Here is a 21665-nt window from a genome sequence, read left to right on the forward strand (position 1 = left end):
GCCCAGCTGCACCCCCTACAAGTTAAATCCACTCTCTGGGGTGGGAAGCCATCGGCTGAGATGTCGGCTGAGATGTGAGGCCAGCATCCTAAACTCCTGGTTTTTCTACTTCCCCCATTAAAGGTCTCAGAAGGGCAAGCTGGGCCTCCCCCACAATGTCATTAGCAAAGCCCAAAGGAGAAAACGCACCATGACCACGGACCTTGTATGAAACCAGATGACAGAGGTGGGAAAATATCAAGCAGGCCACCAAAACTCTCAACAAAGAAGAAAAGGCCTTCGGGCTCAGGCATGCAGTCTGCCACAGTCACAGCAATGTAGCCCAGAATTTCAGGGTCCAAAGAGCCAGGTTCACATTCTGCAGCTCTAACTGACCAATGTGTTGCTGACCAAGCCTGCCTGCCCGTCCATAATACAGGGATGAGTCCTGCCTGCCCTACCTGCCCTAGAGAAGACTACGGGATTCAGAGGACAGAGTCGAAGCACGCAGTGAAGGATGGGCTTATGCAGACCCAATTGCTGTCCTCAGCATTACCAGCACTGTTCACAGAAGCTACTTTAGGGCTACCTCTTCCAGGAGCCCCCTCCCCAACCATGACACCTCTTTCCTGGTCTTCACAGAAACACGGAAAGGACCAGCATCTTTCAGCATTCAGTGGAATTCAAGGATGCTTGTGACACAACAGTGAGACAAGCCAGGAGCACTCAAAGATGACAACCCCCCCCACCACCACCAAATATTGAAAACACCGGTAATGCAGAACAGTAGTAAGGGGAAATGGTCTGAAGAGTTGCAAATAAAAGAGAAAGATTTTTTTTAATTCCAGCATAATTAACATACAATGCTGTATTAGTTTCAGTTGTACAATACAGTGATTCAACATTTCTATATATCACCCAATGCTCATCATGGTAAGTGTACTCTTAATCCCCTTCACCTGTTTCACCCATCCCCCACCCAACTCCCCTCTGGCAACCATCAATTTTTTCTCTATAGTTAAAGAGTCTGTTTTGGGGGGATGTATGGGTGGCTCAGTCAGTTAAGCATCTGACTCTTGATCTCAGCTCAGGTCATGATCTCATGGGCCATGGGATTGAGCCCTGCATCAGGCCCTGTGCTGACAGTGTGGAGCCTGCTTGGGATTCTCTCTCTCTCTCAAACATAACTAAACTTAAAAAAAAAAAAAAAAAAAAAAAAAGTATGCTTTTTGTCTTTTTTTTGTTCATTTGTTTTGTTTTTTAAATTCCACATGAGTGTGATCATATGGTATTTGTCTTTCTCTGACTTATTCCACTTAGCATTATACTCTCTAGATGCATCCATGCTGTTGCAAATGGCAAGATTTCATTCTTTTTCATGGATGAGTAATACTCCACTACGTGTGTAGGGGTGTGGGTGTGTGTGTACCACATCTTCTTTGTCCATTCATCTATCCATGGACACTTGGGCTGCTTCCATATCTTGGCTATTGTAAATAACACTGCAATAAACACAGGGGTCCATGTTTCTTTTTGAATAGTGTTTTCATTTTCTTTGGATAAATATCCAGTAGTGGAATTAATGGATCAAGTGGTGTTTCTATTCTTAATTTTTCTTAATGTTTATTTTTGAGACAGAGAGAGACAGAGTGTGAGCGGGGGAGGTGCAGAGAGAGAGGGAGACACAGAATCTGAAGCAGGCTCCAGGCTCTGAGCTGTCAGCACAGAGCCTGATGCGGGGCTCGAACCCACGAACCATGAGATCATGACCTGAGCTGAAGTCGAATGCTCAACTGACCAAGCTACCCAGGCACCCCCCTATTTTTAATTTTTTGAGGAACCTCCACACTGTTTTCCACAGTGGCTGCACCAATTTTCACTCGCCAACAGTGTACAAGGGTTCCTTTTTTCCCACATCCTCAACAACACTTGTTATTTCTTATCTTTTGGATATTAGCCATTCTGACAGGTATAATATGATATCTCACTGTGGTTCTGATTTGCCTTTCCATGATGATAAGCAATGTTGAGTATCTTTTCATCTATCTGTTGGCCATCTCGATGTCTTCTTTGGAGAAATGTCTGTTCATGTCTTCTGCCCATTTTTTAATTGGACCATGTTTTTTTGATGTTCAGTTATATAAGTTCTTTACATACTTGGGATACTAACCCTTTACCAAATGTGTCATTTGTAAATATCTTCTCCCATCTGGTAAGCTGTCTTTTAGTTTTGTTGGTTGTTTCCTTTGCTGTGCAGAAGCATTTTATTTTGATGTAGGGGAGAAATTTTAAACATTCATTCTATGCCAGATATTTTTCAGTGGCATCTGAAGGCTAGGACTAGTGTACTCTGTATTCTAAAATATCTTTAATTAATTGTCAGTACTTTAAAAAATCAGAAGATGTTATGTGAATATTCTTGTTATTCCTGAAATACAATGGCACTCCTATGACCATACTCCACAGGACAGCAGAAAGGGAGGTGATGTTGGCTTACCCCCGCAGCCCACACATGTCACCAGCTCTCTGCCAGTTCCCCAGACACGGGAGTTGAGACCCCATAGAAAACTTGGGAGACTTCAGAGAGCAGGTTATGCCTCTAATGGCAAAAAAACCTTTTTAAATGACCTACTGCCAGCAAATCTAAAGAATTTGATTGTGGCTTCTCAAACTTTCTGTTGGATTCTATTATCTTCTCCCCATGGCGCCTCGAGGGACAGAGAGCCAATGACAATGCTGGCTGATGTGATGAAACCAATGAAGCTGACTTTTAACAAAATAAAACATGACTTAACCCAGCCTGGAGCAAATAAGGTGTGATCTGTTCAGGCTTTCTAACATCTTTAGGATTTCTTAAAGAAACTACCAGTGAGGAATAGCTTCTATCTTTTCAGCATAGGCTGCACCTCTTTAATTTCCAATCCTTCTGACTCTCTGCCAGTATTTTCATGTCCTGATACCCTCGAGGTGTGCCCCTTTTGAAGAGTGAAGCTGTCTTTCCCCAGAGCTGTACTGCTGGGGCAGCATTAGCTGGTTCTTAAGACTCAAGAACTCATCCCAGATTCCTTGAAACTGAATACACTACCACAATTTACGCAGAAATGAAAGAAATAACCTTGTCATCAAGCCAGAAGGCCCTGAAGTAAGAAAGCCCTCTGATATCATGATGTTCTTTGCAATCAAACAGGCAGAAAGCAAAACAGGTCTGTCCTCATTTCTGGGACTCAGCTGACCGAACAGTAAATGCACAATAAAGCAGGCCCCTCCTACAACAACTATATGAGGGCAAAGGAAGTCTCTAGTTGCACCTGGCGTAATACTGGCATCTCTAATTTGGACCTCATTTCAAAGGAGGGGAGGAGGGGCAAGAGCTAGTACACAATGCACTGGCACTCACTGTCTGAGACCGAGGCCTCATCTTGCAATCATACGATGACATCAAACGAGCAGTTCCACTTCTGTTTCACTCAAGTCCTCAAGTCTCAAGTGTCGCCTTTCTGTTCTTTTATGATTAATTATGCTTTTTAATTCAGTCTCCATTCTTCTGCACACTGAGCCCCCTCACGTTTCATGGCTCTGCTCCATTTGCGTTTTCAAAGCTTGACAAACCCAGTTCAGCACTTGAAACAGGAAGCTCTCCAACACAAGTGCCAAGAAACAAGGCCCTTAGCTGCCTACAAGCCACACAGGGAAGGGGCTTAAGAACAGCCATGTGTGCCTCTGAAAACAAACAAGTGGATAAAATCACATCACACTGAAGCTGCACAGAGAAAGCAAACTGCTGGTATTGTTCTAGCAAATGCATTATTAACACACAGCCATTGGAAGTTCCTTCAGCTCCTCAAATGAGGTCTCTGGGCCTTCCACGTTGTTCCCTCCATCTGCTATACTTGTCCCTGGCCAACGCCCACTTCCGATCTAGCTAGATGTTTCTCCCCTAAGCACCTTCCCTGATGCCCCAAGTCTGAATTAGACCCCAGCTCTCACCACAAGCTTCCGTACATAGTACCACAGGACCTAGTCCAACAAAGACCAGGACAGTGCCTGGCTTATGCACCATTACATCCCCAACATGCAACCCAGCAGCTGCCTTGTGGTTGTTAATGACTGTGGGGGGGGGACAGGGTTTAGAAGGTCAACTATATTCATAATTATACCAGGACATTATTTGCCTTTTTCACTCTCATTCTCTCCCAAGTGCACAGTGGAGTTTTCCAGGGGCTGCAATGTGTGTGATGAATCGTTCTGACGGCTAAAGGAATGTGTGCTTACATACTCCTATGTTTTAGGTTTTTCTGTTTTAATTCCTAATGTGGTAAATAATAGACTTATGTAGCCCACAAAAACAAAAGCTCTTTGGGGTCCTCAAAGAGGACTGCAGAAATCCCCAAAGCCAAAAACGTTTGAGAACCACTGGTCTAGCACATGGCCTGGCACATACCCTGTCATGGTATCCTCCTCTGGAACGTTCTTCCCATCCCTAGAAGGGGCGCCACTCAACACCCCCACCCTCATACATCATGCCTCGAATACACCATCATTACCTAGGGGTCTTCTGAAGCTCCCTTTGTTCCTGTCACTTCCACTAGGTCACGAGCTACTAGAGAGTAGGGACTATGCCCTCGATCGTCTCTGACCAAAGAAAAGGGCTCAATAAAAGCTCAGTAGCTGGACAAAATGTCAAGGTCACCATGAAAACCTCTGCTCTTCACCAAGCTAAGCCTAGTCAGACCACAATGTTCAACTCCTGCCATAACTCCTTACCTATAGACTTGAGCTCACACTATCTTCCTTTCTCCAAATACCTACGGTATTTTATTATCTATATAGTAAAACCAAATACTTGGTGACTAGTAGACTTTGTCCATTTATTACTGAGCTATGTCAGATTGTGCTTTGCCATCACAATATCCACGTGAAATCCTAAAAAGTACAAGACAAAATTATAATAGCACTGATTATGCCTATTCCATGCAAGCACTCTACAGCCAGGATACAAGAAGCATCTAATTTACCTGCTCTTCCATATCCATGCCTCTATCACACCTTCACTGTACTAAGTACTGTGTGAAAGACTGGGATTGCAGGACAGTGAAATCTCTGCCTCGCTAATGTAATCAGTAAACAGTGCAAAGGGATCCTTCCAAGGAAAAGCTCACACACAAAGAAAGTCGTTTCCCAGCAGTGTGGAGGTTCCTCAGAAAATTAAAAATAGACCTACCCTATGACCCAGCAATAGCACTGCTAGGAATTTACCCAAGGGATACAGGAGTACTGATGCATAGGGGCACTTGTACCCCAATGTTTATAGCAGCACTCTCAACAATAGCCAAATTATGGAAAGAGCCTAAATGTCCATCCACTGATGAATGGATAAAGAAATTGTGGTTTATATACACAATTGAATACTATGTGGCAATGAGAAAGAATGAAATATGGCCTTTTGTAGCAACGTGGATGGAACTGGAGAGTGTGATGCTAAGTGAAATAAGCCATACAGAGAAAGACAGATACCATATGGTTTCACTCTTATGTGGATCCTGAGAAACTTAACAGAAACCCATGGGGGAGGGGAAGGAAAAAAAAAAAAAAGAGGTTAGAGTGGGAGAGAGCCAAAGCATAAGAGACTGTTAAAAACTGAGAACAAACTGAGGGTTGATGGGGGGTGGGAGGGAGGGGAGGGTGGGTGATGGGTATTGAGGAGGGCACCTTTTGGGATGAGCACTGGGTGCTGTATGGAAACCAATTTGACAATAAATTTCATATATTAAAAAAAGTAAAAAAAAAAAAAAAAGAAAGTCGTTTCCCGTATGCAGAAAGCACTCCATGTCTGCTGAATGAAGGAATGAATAAATGAATCGGAAATAGCAAATCAAGAACTACAAACGTGCTCCAAAGGCTAAGAAAGACAGTACAGAAAATAAATCTGATGTATCTAGGACTGATTAGCAATAGCTCTCTCTCAAAAGTTAGAGCAGAAGAAAAGGGAAAAGGGGAAAGGCAGCAAAAAGAAACAACCACAAAATCCTCCGACTCTTCAAAATCAAAGGAGGGAGGAATTCCAGCCAAGATCAAATTATAATCAAACCAGTTCCACAAGCACTTATGTTCCAGGCAAGGAGGAGTGAAGTCCTTCCACTGATCCTTTAATTCATTTATTGGTCATTAGAAAGAGCAGAAAATCTGAAAACCACTGGTTAGTAGAAAGTGTAGGCTAAGTTACCATTACCACTGGAAATAAGCTTCCCTTGGGGACAAAAGCCTGCCTTTGCAGTGTCCCATCTTTCCTTCTCACCATCCTCCTGTTTCCAGAACTGGTCCACTACCTGCATCACAGGCTGAGTGTGACCCCACATCTCCCTGAACTCATCTTCAGCAGCTGCCCAACAGTCAACAGAATACAGGCTGCTGACCTCAGTGCTACGAGGGTCTTACAGGTCACCTAAGCTCAAGCTCTTTTAGCCTGACACCAGCCTGGTGATCAGTCATGCAAAGAAATAGGACAGCCAGAAATCACCACACCTGCCTACTCAACAGAATGGCTCCCTTTGTTCTCTGCCTGCCCCTCTACTCAAGCTTGCCACTCTGAACCAGCCACTCATTTGCTAGCCTGAGCTTCCTGAGAACATAGATCATGCCCATTGGTGTCCCCAGTGCCTAACTATAATGCTTGGCACTTCGTAGGCGGCCAATGAATGTTTGCAGGATGAAAGACTGTATGAATGATCATAATCATATACACCCACACCTCTTGCTCAAATCATCCCATTTCTATTCTTGTCCCCTTACAGTCCATTCTCCACCAGTGGCCCAAGTGACCTTTGGACAAGTGAAGTCAGATCAGGTCACTCCCATTCTCTCACTCTTGCCATGGCCCTAACTACACTCACAATAAGCCTACAACCTTACCATAGTTTCCTAAGCTCCACATGATGCATCACACTTCCTCCCACATGGCCTCCAGTATCCAGTGCATATTCCAGGCATGTTCTTGGCATAGGGCCTTCGTACTTGCTATTCCTTCTGCCTAGAGGATTCTTCTTAGATATCCCCATAGTTCATCACCTTCTTTTATCTACCCAAAAAGTCCCTTCCTGACCCCTGGTATGGTTAGCTATCCTTTTACCCTGCTTTATTTTCTTTATAGAACTTTTAACTACCTGCCATTACATATGATCTGTTTACCTCCCAGACCTGTGCTGCCCAATATGGCAGTGACTGGCCACATGTGGCTACTGAGCACTTGAAACATGGTTAGTTGTGCTGTAAGTATAACAAACATGCCACACTTCCAAGAAAGTACAAAAAAGGGATGTAAAATATCTCATTAATACTTACTCTACTGATTTCATATTGAAATGACATTCTGAATATAATGGGTTAAATTAGATTGATAAAGTTAATTTCACCCATTTATTTTTATTTTTTTTTAATGTGACTACCAGAAAATTTTAAATTACATATGTGGGGGACATTGCCTTTCTATTCGACAGTTGTATACTAGAATATAAGCTCTCTGGGGGCAGCAACTTTATCATCCTGTTCAGTAAAGAATCTCCAAACTTTGAAAAGCACCCTGCACACACAGCTGCTCAATAAGTACTTAATGACTAAAATATCTTTCCTCTGCTATGACTCTTTCCCACTGTACAAGGTCCAGATCAAACCTCCCCTCTCCCTGGAAGCTTCCTGGGGTCACCTCACTCAGCATTCGTTCCCCCAGCAACCAGCACAGGGTCTGGCACAGTTCGATACGCAGTAAGTCCAATAATTCAGCAAGTGGGGGGTGGGGGTGGGCAGGTGGGGAGGACTATTAGTCTCATATTGTAGAAGAAGGCTCTGAAACCCAGAGAAGTAAAATGACACACCCAAACTCACACAATGAGCAAGTGGCAGACCTGGAAAACAAACCCATGTCTTCCAGCCCCAGCCCCTGGCACCTGGCTCTCCACCCAAGGCCCAGGCTAGCAGCCAGGATCACACCCATAGACATGGTTTGCTTGTTTGTTTTAGCTATAACCCTAGCCAACATTTGAAATTTGGAGGATTTCAACAGTCCGTGTTCCCATTTTATTCAATACTTGAACACATGTCAAGTACAAGAAAGATATCCAAGAACAAGACAGGAATGGCCCCGGTCCTCATAGGGTAACTCTGACAATAAACCACTAAAAAAGGAAAATACACAGTTGTCCAAATTGTGATAGAAGTGATAAGGAAAATAAAAAATTGAGAAGGGAGATAGGAAATACCAGGCATGGGAGATGATATTTTCAATGAGACAACTGAGGAGGTGACATCTAACTAAGAAGGAAGAAACAGGACATGTGGACATCTGGGTTTCCACACCTGTACCACAAAGAAATGTAAGTGCAAAGGTCCTTGATGGTATCACTGGCTGGAACAGATGGAGTTGCCTCTCGAGACACAGTGTGCAGAACTAGATAGCTTCCCCTTTACAGTACAGAATTATCTCCAGGAAGTGGTGTCCCAGCCAGTAAAATAACTACGGTTTCCAGCTTTCCCTGCAGCCAGGTGTGGCCATGTGGCCAATGGCAGGTGAGCACTAGTGACATGTCTCTTCCACACCACGGAGGTGGGTGCACCTCCCTACCCTCCACTTGCCTTCCACTAGCTGGAGAGGGAGGATGGTGAGGCCCCAGAGAGTAGAGGCTCCAGGAGCACCAGCTGACTGGGAACTACACACAGTGATCTGCTTACGTGAGCAACAGATAAACAGTGTTGGTAACTTTAGTGTGAAGTCCTTAAAACATGGGAGGAAGTTTACTAGAGAAACTAGCAAGTGCCCCTCCACACACGATTACCTCCCCGACTCAGAGTTTGTAATGTGGATTGTGGAAGGCCTATCTGGTCCCATGTAGGCATTGAGTTTGTAGCCCCTGTACTACAAATTTAACAAATTATGTCTAAAACCGATCCTTGAGGGGTGTCTGGGTGGCTCAGTCAGTTAAGCATCTGACTCTTGTTTTCAGCTCAGGTCATGATCTTTTGGTTCATGTGATCGAGCCCCACATCAGGCTCTGTGCTGACAGCACAGATCCTGCTTGTGATTCTCTCTCTCTCTGGCCCTGACCCACTTGCTCGTGCATGTTCATGCATGTTTTCTCTCTCTCAAAATAAATGAACTTTAAAAAAAAAAAAAAAATCCTTGACACATCACTAAGACCTGCCTTCCCCCAAACTCACTCCAAATTCCAAACCTTTCCACCCCATCAAGGATGAAAGGTCCCCATGTGTCTTTTCCATTTGACATGTGGAACAATTAATCCAACCAAGGTCTTAACAGCTCAAAGTGTCTGTCTATATTCCAAAAAAGGATGCCAGGAGGCATAATTCCTCGATCTTTCAAAGAGAGTTATTCTAGGGGAAATGTTATCTATTCATACCCTTAATATCATATCAGGAAAGACAAAGTTGGCCCTAAGAACAAAAAGAGCTTAATTAAGATGTTTTACAAGACAACTAAACTCATTGTGCGATCTTGGACTGGATTTTAGACCTGAAGAAAGACACTATTGGGGAAATTTGGGAAATGTGAATAAGTCAGATTAAGATTCACTATTGTGAATAGTACTGTATCAGTGTTACTATGCTGGTTTTTAATTATAGTTTTCTAAGATTATAATACTTAGGGAAGTTGGGCAAAAGCCACGTGAAAACTCTGCCCTACTCTGCAACTTTCTGTAAATGTTCAAAATGAAAAGTTTTTATATATTAAAATAAAAAGAAGAAAAGAAGGACTACACCACCTGCGGCTGGGGGAGTTAGGGGGGGAATGGGAAGTACTCTGTTGTGCTGGTTCCTAGCAAAGAGTGTTCAAGCAAGAGACCAACTCAGCATTTTAGACAGGGCAGAGTGCTTGCCCAATACTTCCAGGATGCTCAGCAGGTAAGGCATAACCCCACCTCAAAACAAAGAAGAGAAAGAAGAAAAGAAAAGCACCTTATTTGGATCATCAATGTGAGTCCCAGCCCAGGACTGGTGACATTTTTTCTCACAACTGCCTTTCAATCTGATCAAGTAGAGACAGCTCACAGGAAAACTTTAGGAAAAAGAAGAGACCAAAATCTGTTTTTAAAAGCTTCATCTCTGCAATTGTTCTCACTTTTGAGCTAGTCTCCATCACCTTGAATTATTTTTTCTTAAAACCTTCCTAGGGAACTTTAAGTCCCACTAAGAGGGAGCTCACAGAGTGATTTACCTCTGCCCTAAGCAGAATTTCCAAGCAGAATCACTGTGATGGCTTAGACTCTGTTAATAAAACCCTGAAAATAAGAATCAGCAGGTGTAACCTGGCGAAAGACCATGAGGCCATGAGAGCTCAAGAAAGCAAGATCCTGAAAGTAGACATCGCATGGTAGGTTCAGAATCCTAGCCTCTTAAAAGTTGAAAAATCTCCTTCTAAGCTTGATTTATCCTCTTGGGATCATGAGCCCTCCAGCGTCTTAGAGGAAACAGGATTGACTTTCAATCTAACACAATCCTAACTTTGATGTTCTCTCGGGAAAAAAAAAAAAAAAAAATCAGATTTTACCAATTTCTGTTCTGGACAATAAATCCACTACACTAGTGTTTTCCAAACTGCAGATCTTAAAATCAATTTAGTGGGTAACAACTATCTTTTTTTTTTTTTTTTTTTTAATGAAACAGTAGAGAATAGAAGACATCAGCATGTGGTGAGCTAATACGTGTCTTACTGCAGATGTCAGAAATACACAGTCCTGTACAATCATCATCAGCCTTCCAAAACACAAATGTCCTTCATTTTAAGTATGATGAATCCTTTTTCACAAGGTTGGGTGGGGGGGATATTTTAAATGAATCTTATATTCACAATAACTTTTATTAGAACATCTGAAATGTGTTCTCATGAAGATAAAAATAGTGTTATAAAACTGAAATTTAAAACTTTTCCTGCAGGGGCACCTGAGTGGCTCAGTTGGTCAAGCATGACTCTTGATTTCGGCTCAGGTCATGATATCTGGGTCAGGAGATCCAGCCCTGTGTGGAAGCTGCTTAGGATTCTCAGTCTCCCTCTTCCTCTGCCCCTACCCCCTACCCTGTCCCCCCGGCACTCTCTCTCTCTCTCTAAAATTAAAAAAAAATAAATAAATAACTTTTCCCCACAAAGTATCTCCCTCAGATATTTATCAACCACAGACACCACCAGCAGACATCACGTTAACCAGTGATCAAGGTCAACATCACCACTAAGAAGACAGACTAACACCATGTACCCTGGCATGATGTGAAATGAAGAGCAGAATATTACTTATGTGGTGTTCTCACCAACACTGCCTCTTCAATTCAATCATGATTAAACATCAGAGAAACCCAAACTGAGGGCCATTCCACAGGCTAACTGACTGGCACTCTTTTGAAATTGAGGAACTGTCACAGACCAGAAGAAATTAAGGAGACATGGCAACTAAGTGTGAGGTAGGGTCCTACACTGGTTGCTGGAACAGAGAAAGGACAGTCAGTTAAAACTATAGTCTCGTTAATAGTCTCGTACAGATAATTTCTGGTTTGGCAGCTGTACCCCGGTTATGTAAGACATGAATATTAGGGGAGGTTGGAATTCCAAAATTATTTCAAGATAAAAAGCTAAAAAAACAAAACAAACAAAAAACACAAAACCTTTTCCTGAAAAAAGGCACATGAGTGTTTTGTCCCATAAACTATGTATCATTTAAACACAGTAAGTGCTTTATCTCCAATTCTCTAACCTTAAGAGATAAACATAATGAGTATTCGAAGTGCAATTTGTGTATAATTAACTTAATATGCAGGGAAAGCTCCAAAGCTGTTATTCTTCACCCAGGCTCCTCCTCAGCCCTCTTCTACTTCTCTTGTCCTTCTAATATCCAACAGGAAGATCATCGAAGTTCCCTTTTCCTCCTCACACAGAGCAGTGCGAGACATCCCACAGATGCTGGGTTAGGGGTTCCTGATTCCTTAAAACAGGTGCTGAGCTAGGAGTTCCTGATTTCTTGTAACAGGTGCTGGGCTAGGGGTTCCTGATTCCTTATAAGCATCCACAGACTGAAAGATAGGGGAAACAGGGAGCAAGGGAGGTGGCAGTTATTAATGCAATATTTTCTGAGTACCCTTCTCTGCCAGGCACAGTTCTAGGCTTCAGAGAAACATCCATGAGTAAGACTGACAAGGCTACTGGCTCTCACAGAATTTATGCAAGAACATGATAAAAAAGCAAACACACAAAAATACATTCATATGCACACATACATACACTCAGATAATGTAAATGCTATGAAGCCAGAAAACCAGTGTAATGTGATAAAACTGGGGCCAGGACCCGATCTTTCCCTGATCCCGAGTTTCCTCATCTATAAAATGGAGATAACAGTATTCATCCCTATAGGGCTGTTGCTAGGAATTAAATTAGATAGCAACCACACAAGCCTTAGCAGAGTTCCTAGTAAATGAATGAGCCGCTAGCAATAGTAATCGATGACAAAAATCACTGATCAGCACCATTAGTGAAAGCTCTTTCTCAACTGACTTTAAATTCTACATATCCCACTGAAATTTGTTCAAAGTGTCTATGCTGATCACAGACTTGGTTATTTCTCCCCTACTAAGCAGCAACAATGAATAATGAATGTATTTGGAAATAGAGCAGGAAACAAGCACTCAGCCCAGAGCCCCGGACAGTGAGGGGAAGCTTCCAGGTCCTGCTGGCGGGAACCTACTCTGAGCTTGATGGGAATTGGCAGGCTGAATCCAAGGGAACGATGCCCGCCTTCCCATGAAGGACTTTTTCCTGGACTGTCTCTGCAACTGGAGCCGGACGGAACGTAGTCCGGGCCACCAAAACAAACCAGAGGCTCTCAGTCCTGGGGAAGGGGTTGGGAATTATAAGGCACTATCACATCCTCCCCCAGCCGTAGGTGGGACTAGAACGTTTTCCTTCCCAAAACAAGCTTCAGCAAGACGGCTTCCCACTTCTAGAACACGCAAAAACAGCAAAAGCTATTGAAACAATTTAGAAAATTAACCATGAAATGAGGATGTATAAAATGAATCAACCTCACACCAAAGCGCTACGTATTATACAGCTGGACATTTCTCAATAACCTCTGACACACAGACAGAAAGACAAACACACTCTGGATCTCTCACCCACAGCCTCCATGAATAAAACAAAAAGTTAATACCAAATCATGCTTATTTAATACTCTAGGTCACTAAAGAGCATTTTTAAACTATTAGTACTCATAGCTTATTTAAGTGTATTATATACATTAAGATATTTTTAAATTTTGTATATGAGAAAACACCAGTCCCTCGCTTCACGTTACTTGCCAAGTCCGTCTAAAAGAAGGGATAAAACCTCCATGTGTTCCCAATCCCGTGAGTCAGTGACAGCACGACCCTCCCTGGGGAACCTCACTCACCCGGAGCATCACAGCTGCCCCACACCCCGTGCGAGAACCTCTAGCCATCCCTACCTCCCTCCCTTGCCTCTCCCCCAGCCTTCTTTCTCCCACCCCCTACCTCCCTGTTTCCAGTTCCACTTCTTTAAAACAAAAACAAACACACCACACCTCTCCTTTGCCTCGCCCAGGTTTGTGGTGCCCAGGTGAGGGCTGGGGCCCAAGTCTGGCCATGTGCCTCACAGAAGCAGAACAGCAGTACTATTTACTGACAGTTACTATATAAGAAATTAAAACTGAGAAATTTCTAAAACATAGAACGGCACACAGAGCCACGACATCACGGTGCTCCTGGAAAACTCCGCCACGCCCCCATGAGAGAAGGGTGAAAAGAGCAACTATCTTAGTATTACTGCAAAAGTAGTTCTGACTTTGGCAACTCCCTAAAAGAATCTCAGTGATTCCCAGCTGTCCCTGGCCCATCCTGAGAATCAATGTCCTACAAAAAGAGAACTGAGTCTTAAAGAGCAAGTGTCACACAGCCAGTTACACTGTTCTGCTACCAACCCTTCCTTCTTTACTATCGTTCTCCTTGGAAACAAAGCTCACTTCCACCACATCCACCGTCACCTTCAAGGAACCCACATCCAAATGCACACCGCAGGGCTGATACTTCACCTGAGTCCCTACTGCCTGGATCCCCCACCAGCATCCAGAGCCAACTCAACTCATCATCATGCCCCTCCACCCCAACCAGCTCACCTTGGCAGCCTAACTTTGCGGGGGAGTCATTCTCCCACTTATATCCCAAACCACTCAGTCATCTTTGATTCTTGCCTCTCTGTGCACTGCTGATTAGTCTTCAGGGTGTCTCTTACAAATGTAAACAGTAGGGTATAAAACAGTGTACACATTCTGTTGCTACACAAGGAAAAAAAGGCTGGATTCCAATGCATCAAGTTTACAAGTAGCTATCCCTGGATCATGGAGTTATGAGCTATTTTCAATTCGATTTCTTTGACATACTTGTCTTCAGAGCATGCATTGTTTTATAAGCGTATATTATTTTCACAGTCAGAAAATATGCTAAAAGCTTCTTCAGGATTTTGCTTGCAAGTTATATCCTTCGACTGTGCCCCTTCCTATGTTAAAAGAAAACCGCAGGCCAAAATGGGAGTTACTTATGCTAGGCCAAGTCACCAAAGTGGGGCTTAATATCTAACCTAACTGTACTTTCAACCTCTCCCAGGAACATAGTCGGCCAACAATTCTCTGGTCAGCACCATGGAGGTAGGAAGACACAGTGATCCACCTAATAAGACTCTTTGTTCTCCCTCAGGGAAGGTGACCTTGCCTGAAGCAATCTTTTCTTCTGCTAATAAATTCTCACCCCATCCTCCTTCCTATAAAAACCTTCCATTTTGTACAACTCCTTGGAGCTCCTTACAATTTGCTAGACAGGGATGCCGCCTGATTCACGAATTGCTTAATAAAGCCTATTAGATTTTCGAATTTACTTGGTTGAATTTCAACACCTATTAAGACTCCAATCTAGTCCAGAATCACATCGTCATGGGTCATGTTTCAGTTTTTATGGTCTTCCTGCACTGACCTCTGCCCACTCACACAGACATTTAGGCCCCGGGTCTTGCATCCCAGAGTACGACAGGAAAGCCAATGGGATAATACTAGTGCATAAGAGGCACTTAGCACAGCACTTGGCAAATACTAAATAAAAGCTCATTGTTGTTGGTCCTGGTAGCAGTTCTCCACACTGCTATTAGATGAAACTTCTGAAAATATAAAATGGCAAATGACAACCCTGTTTTAAAACCATCAGTAGCCCCCAATGCCTAAAAATAATAGCCAAGATTTACAGAGCCCTTGCTCTGGGGCGCAACAGCATTAGCAAGTGTTAGCGCACTCAGGCACCATCTCAGCCCACAAGGTGGGTCCTGTGAAGATCTCCATTTTATACTTGAAGACGCTGAAGCACAGAGCACTTACGCTCCAAGGCAGGAAGCTAAGAAGCGGCAAATCTGGGACTCAAGCCAGCTCAGTCTTACCGCCGGAGAGAACTTTCCACGATGATGGGCATGCTCTATGTCTGCACTGCTGAATACGTGGGCTACTGAGTGTTTGGAATGTGGCTGGCGGCAGTGAGCAACTACAACTGAAATCTCCCTTAATGTTAACTGAAATAGCCCCAAACGGCCCACAGCCACGTACCGGCCAGCAAACTGGAGCATAAAAGGATAAAAGCCCAAGCTTAACAAAGGAAAGTCCTCACAACACCCTGTCTACCTACCTGTCAACTGATTCTTACAAGAAGCTTCGGTTGGTCTAAAACCCCTTTTAACTGTACTCGTCCTACCTGCCCGGCTGTCCCCTGCCCTCTGCTCATCTCAGTGTCTGTATAATGGAGGAGCTTCAGAAATGACAGGAAGGTAGACTTGGCACAAACCCAGACCCCAGTGGCTATTATCCAAGGGTCTCAGTTTCCCCTCTGTAAAATGGGCATAATCAAGCCCTCAGTCATTCAGTTGTTGGGAGCAGGAAAGGAAGTTGCCAAGGTAAAGAAATGAGCATGATGCCTGATACATGGCAGCGTCTTGACAGATGTCTCCCACCCTTAACACCCGAGCCATCTGTTGTCTTCATCACAGATCCAAGAGACCACCCTGACACTCGTAAAATAAGACTTTAGTACACCCTAAAGCTGTCAATCCCAAAATACCACTGACAGTTTTTCTTCTTCTCTTTTTAACTTGATAGACATGACTGTAGGGTCCACCTGAGAGGCTAATCCGGAAAGAAAGCTAAGAACAGTCAGAAAAGGGAAGGACTGAGGGGGGTCTTGCCTCATTAGATAAGAAAGCACGTTAAAAAGCTATCACTTGGCCTGTTGCCAGCACTCGCAAATATTTTTTTGGCAAAAAAATTTTCAAAAACTTACTATTAAAGTTGCCATCATTAAAATGTGAAAACAACAGCAATAACAATAACTGATCCTTATAGAGCCCTCGCTGCATGCCAGGCACTGTGTGGAGGGCTTTATCCACATGCATGATCTCATTTGAACCCCACGACGGTTGTTTTTCAGACTGCCAACTGCAACTCATTAATAGATCTTGGAAGTCAATCTAGTGGATCTAGAAATAGCATTCTTTTTAACAAGACAATAGAATAAAATAGGACAGGACAGAAAATATGAGGGAACTGCATGTAACACCTCACGAATCTTTTACGTATTTACAGAACTTCAATTTCAAATGTGTCATCTTGTCAATCACAGTAACAAAATATATAAAAAAAGACCTTGCCTCACAATCTATAAGGCATGTACAATTACAATCACCATTTCACAGTTGCGAAAACTGAGGTTTAAAACAATTAAGTGTCTTGCTCAAATTTACCCAGCTTGTAAATGACAGCCAAAACTGGGACCCACGCAGTCTGCCCTCAGACCCCAGCCCCATCAACACTGGCAAATCAATGGGACAGGATAGATGGTGCAAAGGAATCACCTAGTGTTTCTGCAAAAAAAAGCAAACAACTGAAAACAAAAGGAAATGAACAAATTAGTTACCAAATCATTATTTTGTTCTCTTCAGAAGGGAAAAGAAGTATCTTGTAAAACTGTAAAACATGAAACCGATAAAAAGAAAAGGCCAGGCCTAAGAACAATGGGAGATATCACAAAGAAAAAGGCATACATAAGACATACGTACATAAGGCATAAAAAGACAATACATAAATGTTAAACTTTTGCCCATAAAAGCAATGAACAAATTAAGTTTCTGCAAACATTTTACTCATTTTCAAAAAGTACAGGGCTGACTGCCCTCCGAAACTGACTTCAGGCGGGGTGCCTGGGTGGCTCTGTCAGTGAAGCATAGACTCTTGATTTCAGCTCAGGTCATGATTTCACATTTCATTAGTTCAGGCCCCACCTCGGCTTTGCACTGACAGCGCAGAGTCTGCTTGGGATTCTCTCTCTCACTCTCGCTCCCTCTGTCCCTCTCAAAATAAATAAATATTAAAAGAAAGAAGGGAAGAGAAAAGAAAAAGAAAAGAAAACTGACTTCGAGCAAGTTAACTATGTTTCCCAATCTATACAATGGCATGACAATAATAGTCTGTACCTACTAAGACTGTTGCAAAGATTAAATTAGATTTTGTACCACTGCCACAGAGCAAACTCTCACATAAAGTAGCTGCTGTTATGTGATGCAAAATAACAGTTCTTTCAAACCTGAAAACTACTACTTCTGCCACATAACCAAAGCCCCACCGTAGTAAAAACAAAGGCACTGCATCTTAGCCTGAATCAAGCACTGGGTGCTTGTTCGCAAGGACTAGTTACTGCAAAGGCTCCTGGCTCAGAAAGTCAGCATCCCCCTGCCATGCCTCCATCCTTTTAGAGCCAAGCTCCAACAGCGACCCTCACCTCCCAAAACTTCAGGCCTTTGCTTTCTGTCGATTGCTTCCTCTTTGCCTAAATCTCCTCTGAAGATTAACAAAACAAAAATTTTACATCTGCACCTACATCCCTACCTGCATCCTTACACATACGTCTTGGCAGACAGGAATATAATCCATAAAATAAAATCTTTATAAATGAAACTGCCCAATCAGTGGATTTATTCAATTCCAATCTTGATAGCTACCATCAAATTCCCACTAAGAAAGTGTTCAGGGGTTTTGACCCTCTATGATTTCATCACCACTTTCCCCAGCACCTGATGTTCAGTTAAGGTCCACCAAGCTCACAGATAAACAATAGTTTCTTACTGCTATTATAATGTGCATGTTTAGGTCAAGTACTTCTGGTCGGCCATTTGTACATCTCTTTCCATTTCATGTCCAACTTCTGGATCATTGTCTCTCCTTGAAACTGCCTTTTGGAAGGTTACCAAGGCTCCTGTCTCCAAGACCAAGGACCTCATCTTACTCACATCCTCAGGGCACCATCTTGGCAACATCTGACAGCAAAAACCATCACCTCCTTCAAGAGACACTTCTCCTTTCTCTGTTATGACAATTTGCTATGCTAATTCTCCTTCATGAGGGGCAAGCCAATCTTCTCCCTAGAATCCTAAAGAAAAGCATATCCCAGTATCCAATCCTTTTCTTCTTACTGTAACATTATTTTTGTAACCTGCTATATATATACCTATATATATAGATAGATAGATATACACACATAAGTATATGTATATACGTGTATGCATGCATATATATGTGCATATATATATATGCTTTATAAAGATAAGATTTTCTCCTCCTGAGAAATCTCACTGTAATACTCTTAAATTGTCCTCCATGTGCAAAAGATTTCCAAATGTCGGTCTTCAAATCACCTGAGACATAAACCCATGTTTCTAAAAGTCTAGCGAACGCCACCAAAGAGACAGATGCCCTTCCCACACAACAGGGTCAACACGAGGGCAGCACTCACTCTGTGCCCACACGGTGCTTGTACTTGACACACTGCATCCCACTTCCAAAAAGTTATATACCAACCTCATTACACACCTTCCCCAAACCTCTTCTACCTCCTTGACCATCAAACTTCAGTTAACGGTTCTCTGTTCTTCCCCGTCCTCCTCCTTCCCATCCAAGGACCTGCCAAATCCTGTCAATTCTGCCAGTAAACTGTCTTGGTGTACATACCCAGCCTTCCCATTTCTGCCTTTGGTTCAGACCACTACTTCCTTACCTCTTGCCCTAACCCTGATACCACCACCAGAGTTCTCTGCTGAAAGCATAAATACCATCACTTCAATCTACCTCCTCAAATCACATGACTTTGGATGTTTCCTGCAGCCGCTCCATGTAACTGGCTCCAGGCCTACACTGGCAAAGGACTGCACCTGCACCATCCCTCCCAACCAGCCCCATGTTTTAGGAGAGTCCTGCCAGGGTGAAGTCCCTACCCCATCAGACAGTAGGCTCTTAAGAAGACATTCATCAAACCTCATTCACCTTAGGGGCACCTGGGTGGCTCAGTCGGTTAAGCGATTGACTGGCTCAGGTCATGATCCTGCAGTTCATGAGTTTGGGCCCCTTGTCAGGCTCTTTGCTGACAGCTCAGAGCCTGGAGCCTGCTTCAGATTCAGTGTCTCCCTCTCTGTCTCTCTCTCTGTCTCTGTCTCTCTCTCTCTCTACCCCTTCCCCCACTCATACTCTCTCTCTCTCTCAAAAATAAACATTAAAAAATTTAAAAAAACAAACTCATTCACCTTATTAAAAAAATAAAAAACACCTTATTCACCTTGTTCCCCAGATAGCACTCAGGACAGTGCCTTGCATTTGGCATGTGCTTTCTAAAGTTACTCAATACAATCTTCTAGCATGTGTTCATGTTATTCCAAAGAGCGAGAGGAACTTCTTTATACATGTAAATCCAGAATAAAGAAAAATCTTTTTAAATGGTCTAAATGACTTAGGAGTCTGTTTGTCCTGTATGACTGAATACACAGAAAAACATCCATATTCTCTTCAGACTTACAAAAAAGTCAAACTCCTTCCCTAAAAAGCTTTACAAGTAACTTAAAAATGACAAAAGCACTGGTTTACAATAGCTACAACCCAGAATGATTCCCTATTTGCCAAGAGAAAAAGGAGATTCGGGTGAGTCGAGGAAGATTCTGGCAATCACTTAATTTTATGATCCTCTGATGCCCCAATCAGCTGTCAGAACCACCAAACAATTACCTCCACAAGTTGACATGAGAAAGTGGAAAAGCCATATGGTAAGTCAAATGTCCAACAACTTGACTGAGAAGCCAATAAAAATAAATGGCCTTGTGTGAACTTGGCCTGTCAATTCAGAAGGACACATACCATTTACGTCTACTTCATTCTTTAAAGTTAAACCAATTTAAAAACTCTTCTAAAGCATCTTCCTAAACTGATTATAAAGAGGTCATTGAGAAGGAAGCACAGATTGTTTTTTCAGTGAATAAAGAGTCAAATCATTCTGAAAAGCATTACTTTGTTGAAAAATACAAGATTAAATTCTAAATATGTTTATAGCTCTTCCCCTCTGTTAACACCAGAGGATTTCAAACACGTGTGCCTAAGTGTCCTTGATTTTTTTCCCCCTCTGAAGTCAAAACTTTGCTAAAGTTCCCATACACTCTTGAACGTGAAGTTAAGAATTGCTAAGTTACTGATTAGAAGTTAGGGTTCACATTCAGGGACTCGAAATCCTCGCTCACTGAGAAATTAAACAGTAACATTACTGTTACTAGAGAACTTCTGAGTTGACAGAATTGAGGAGAGCTCCTCTGACAGCTGAGGTGTCCCATAACCACTCTCATATTCCCCCCAAAGGAGGCTACGCCTTCATGAAAGTGATCCCTTGACGCTTGGGGGGGGGGGGGGGGGGGCGGCACGCAAACCTCCACAAGTTAATACGGCAGGAATCTTCTACGTGGCTTCGTGAACTCGGTACCCCCAGGGTCCCCAAAAGGGCAGGGTAAAAGGGACAGCAAAGCATGAAGTGCTCCAGGCCCCCAGAGGCCACAGCCAGGGACCAGTGGGCCGCAGACCGTCCCGTGACACTTAGGTCCAGGCTGCCCTTCGAAGGGACTTGGAGATGAGGCTCATCCGAGTGGGGGCGCATCGGGGGGCCGCCTAAGGCCTCCCCCAACTCACCTGCGATTCATGGGCCGGACCCTCACGGCCACCTTGACCGATGCCATCGCTCATCCCGGCCCGGCCCACGCGGGCTCCCACCTGCCCAGCGCCCCACGGCCGCCGGCGACTCTTGCGACTCTGCCCTCCGTTCCCGCCCACTTCCCTCTCTCTACCCCCGCCCCTCCGCTCCAGGCCGGACCGGGCGTCCCGCGGCGGCCCCACCTGCCGGGCCACTGAGCATGCCCAGAGCGACTCCGGCCCGCGTGATCCTCGCGCCGGGGTTTGGCTGCGGCCGGGCGGCGAAGAGGGGCGGGGTCGGGATGCCCGAGCACCGCCACCTAAGGTCGCCTAGTCAGGAAGAGCCTCCGCGCAGGCGGTGGCCTGTAAGTCACCCAGGGTTACCGAAGAGGAGTGATTTCAGGAAAGCTACAACCCAGTCTTACCACCTGAAAACCTAGGGAGGAGGAAGAAAGGGAAGGGGTCGCAGTAACTTAGGGCCAGAGCGAAGACCTCAGTCCTGGGGCTCAGATGACCTAAAACAGTGTGTCAACCCATAAGGAGACCTGGTTTTAGCCCGTTGTGCAAGAGTTAGCTCATCCAATTTACAGAACAAGAATC

General features: G+C 43.7%; 1 protein-coding gene across 11 annotated transcripts in view; it reads right to left on the reverse strand.

Annotated features, from left to right (window-relative positions):
• The window catches only part of KIF16B (kinesin family member 16B), a 288842-nt gene extending 267597 nt beyond the window's left edge, over positions 1-21245 (reverse strand). For 3 of the 11 annotated variants that reach the window (XM_053890450.1, XM_019462503.2, XM_019462500.2), the window contains exon 1: positions 21066-21232. In XM_053890450.1, the coding sequence (XP_053746425.1) occupies positions 21066-21112 (47 nt within the window). In that variant the 5' untranslated portion in view covers positions 21113-21232. Of the gene's footprint in view, positions 1-21065 lie in introns of all 11 variants that reach the window. The other 8 variants (XR_002083782.2, XR_002083783.2, XR_008417797.1 and 5 more) reach the window with 8 other exon arrangements.
• Between the last annotated feature and the right edge of the window lie 420 nt (positions 21246-21665).

This window comes from Panthera pardus, unplaced genomic scaffold (genome assembly GCF_024362965.1).
Source record: "Panthera pardus isolate Hobbes unplaced genomic scaffold, ASM2436296v1 HiC_scaffold_25, whole genome shotgun sequence".
Taxonomy (NCBI): Eukaryota; Metazoa; Chordata; class Mammalia; order Carnivora; family Felidae; genus Panthera; species Panthera pardus.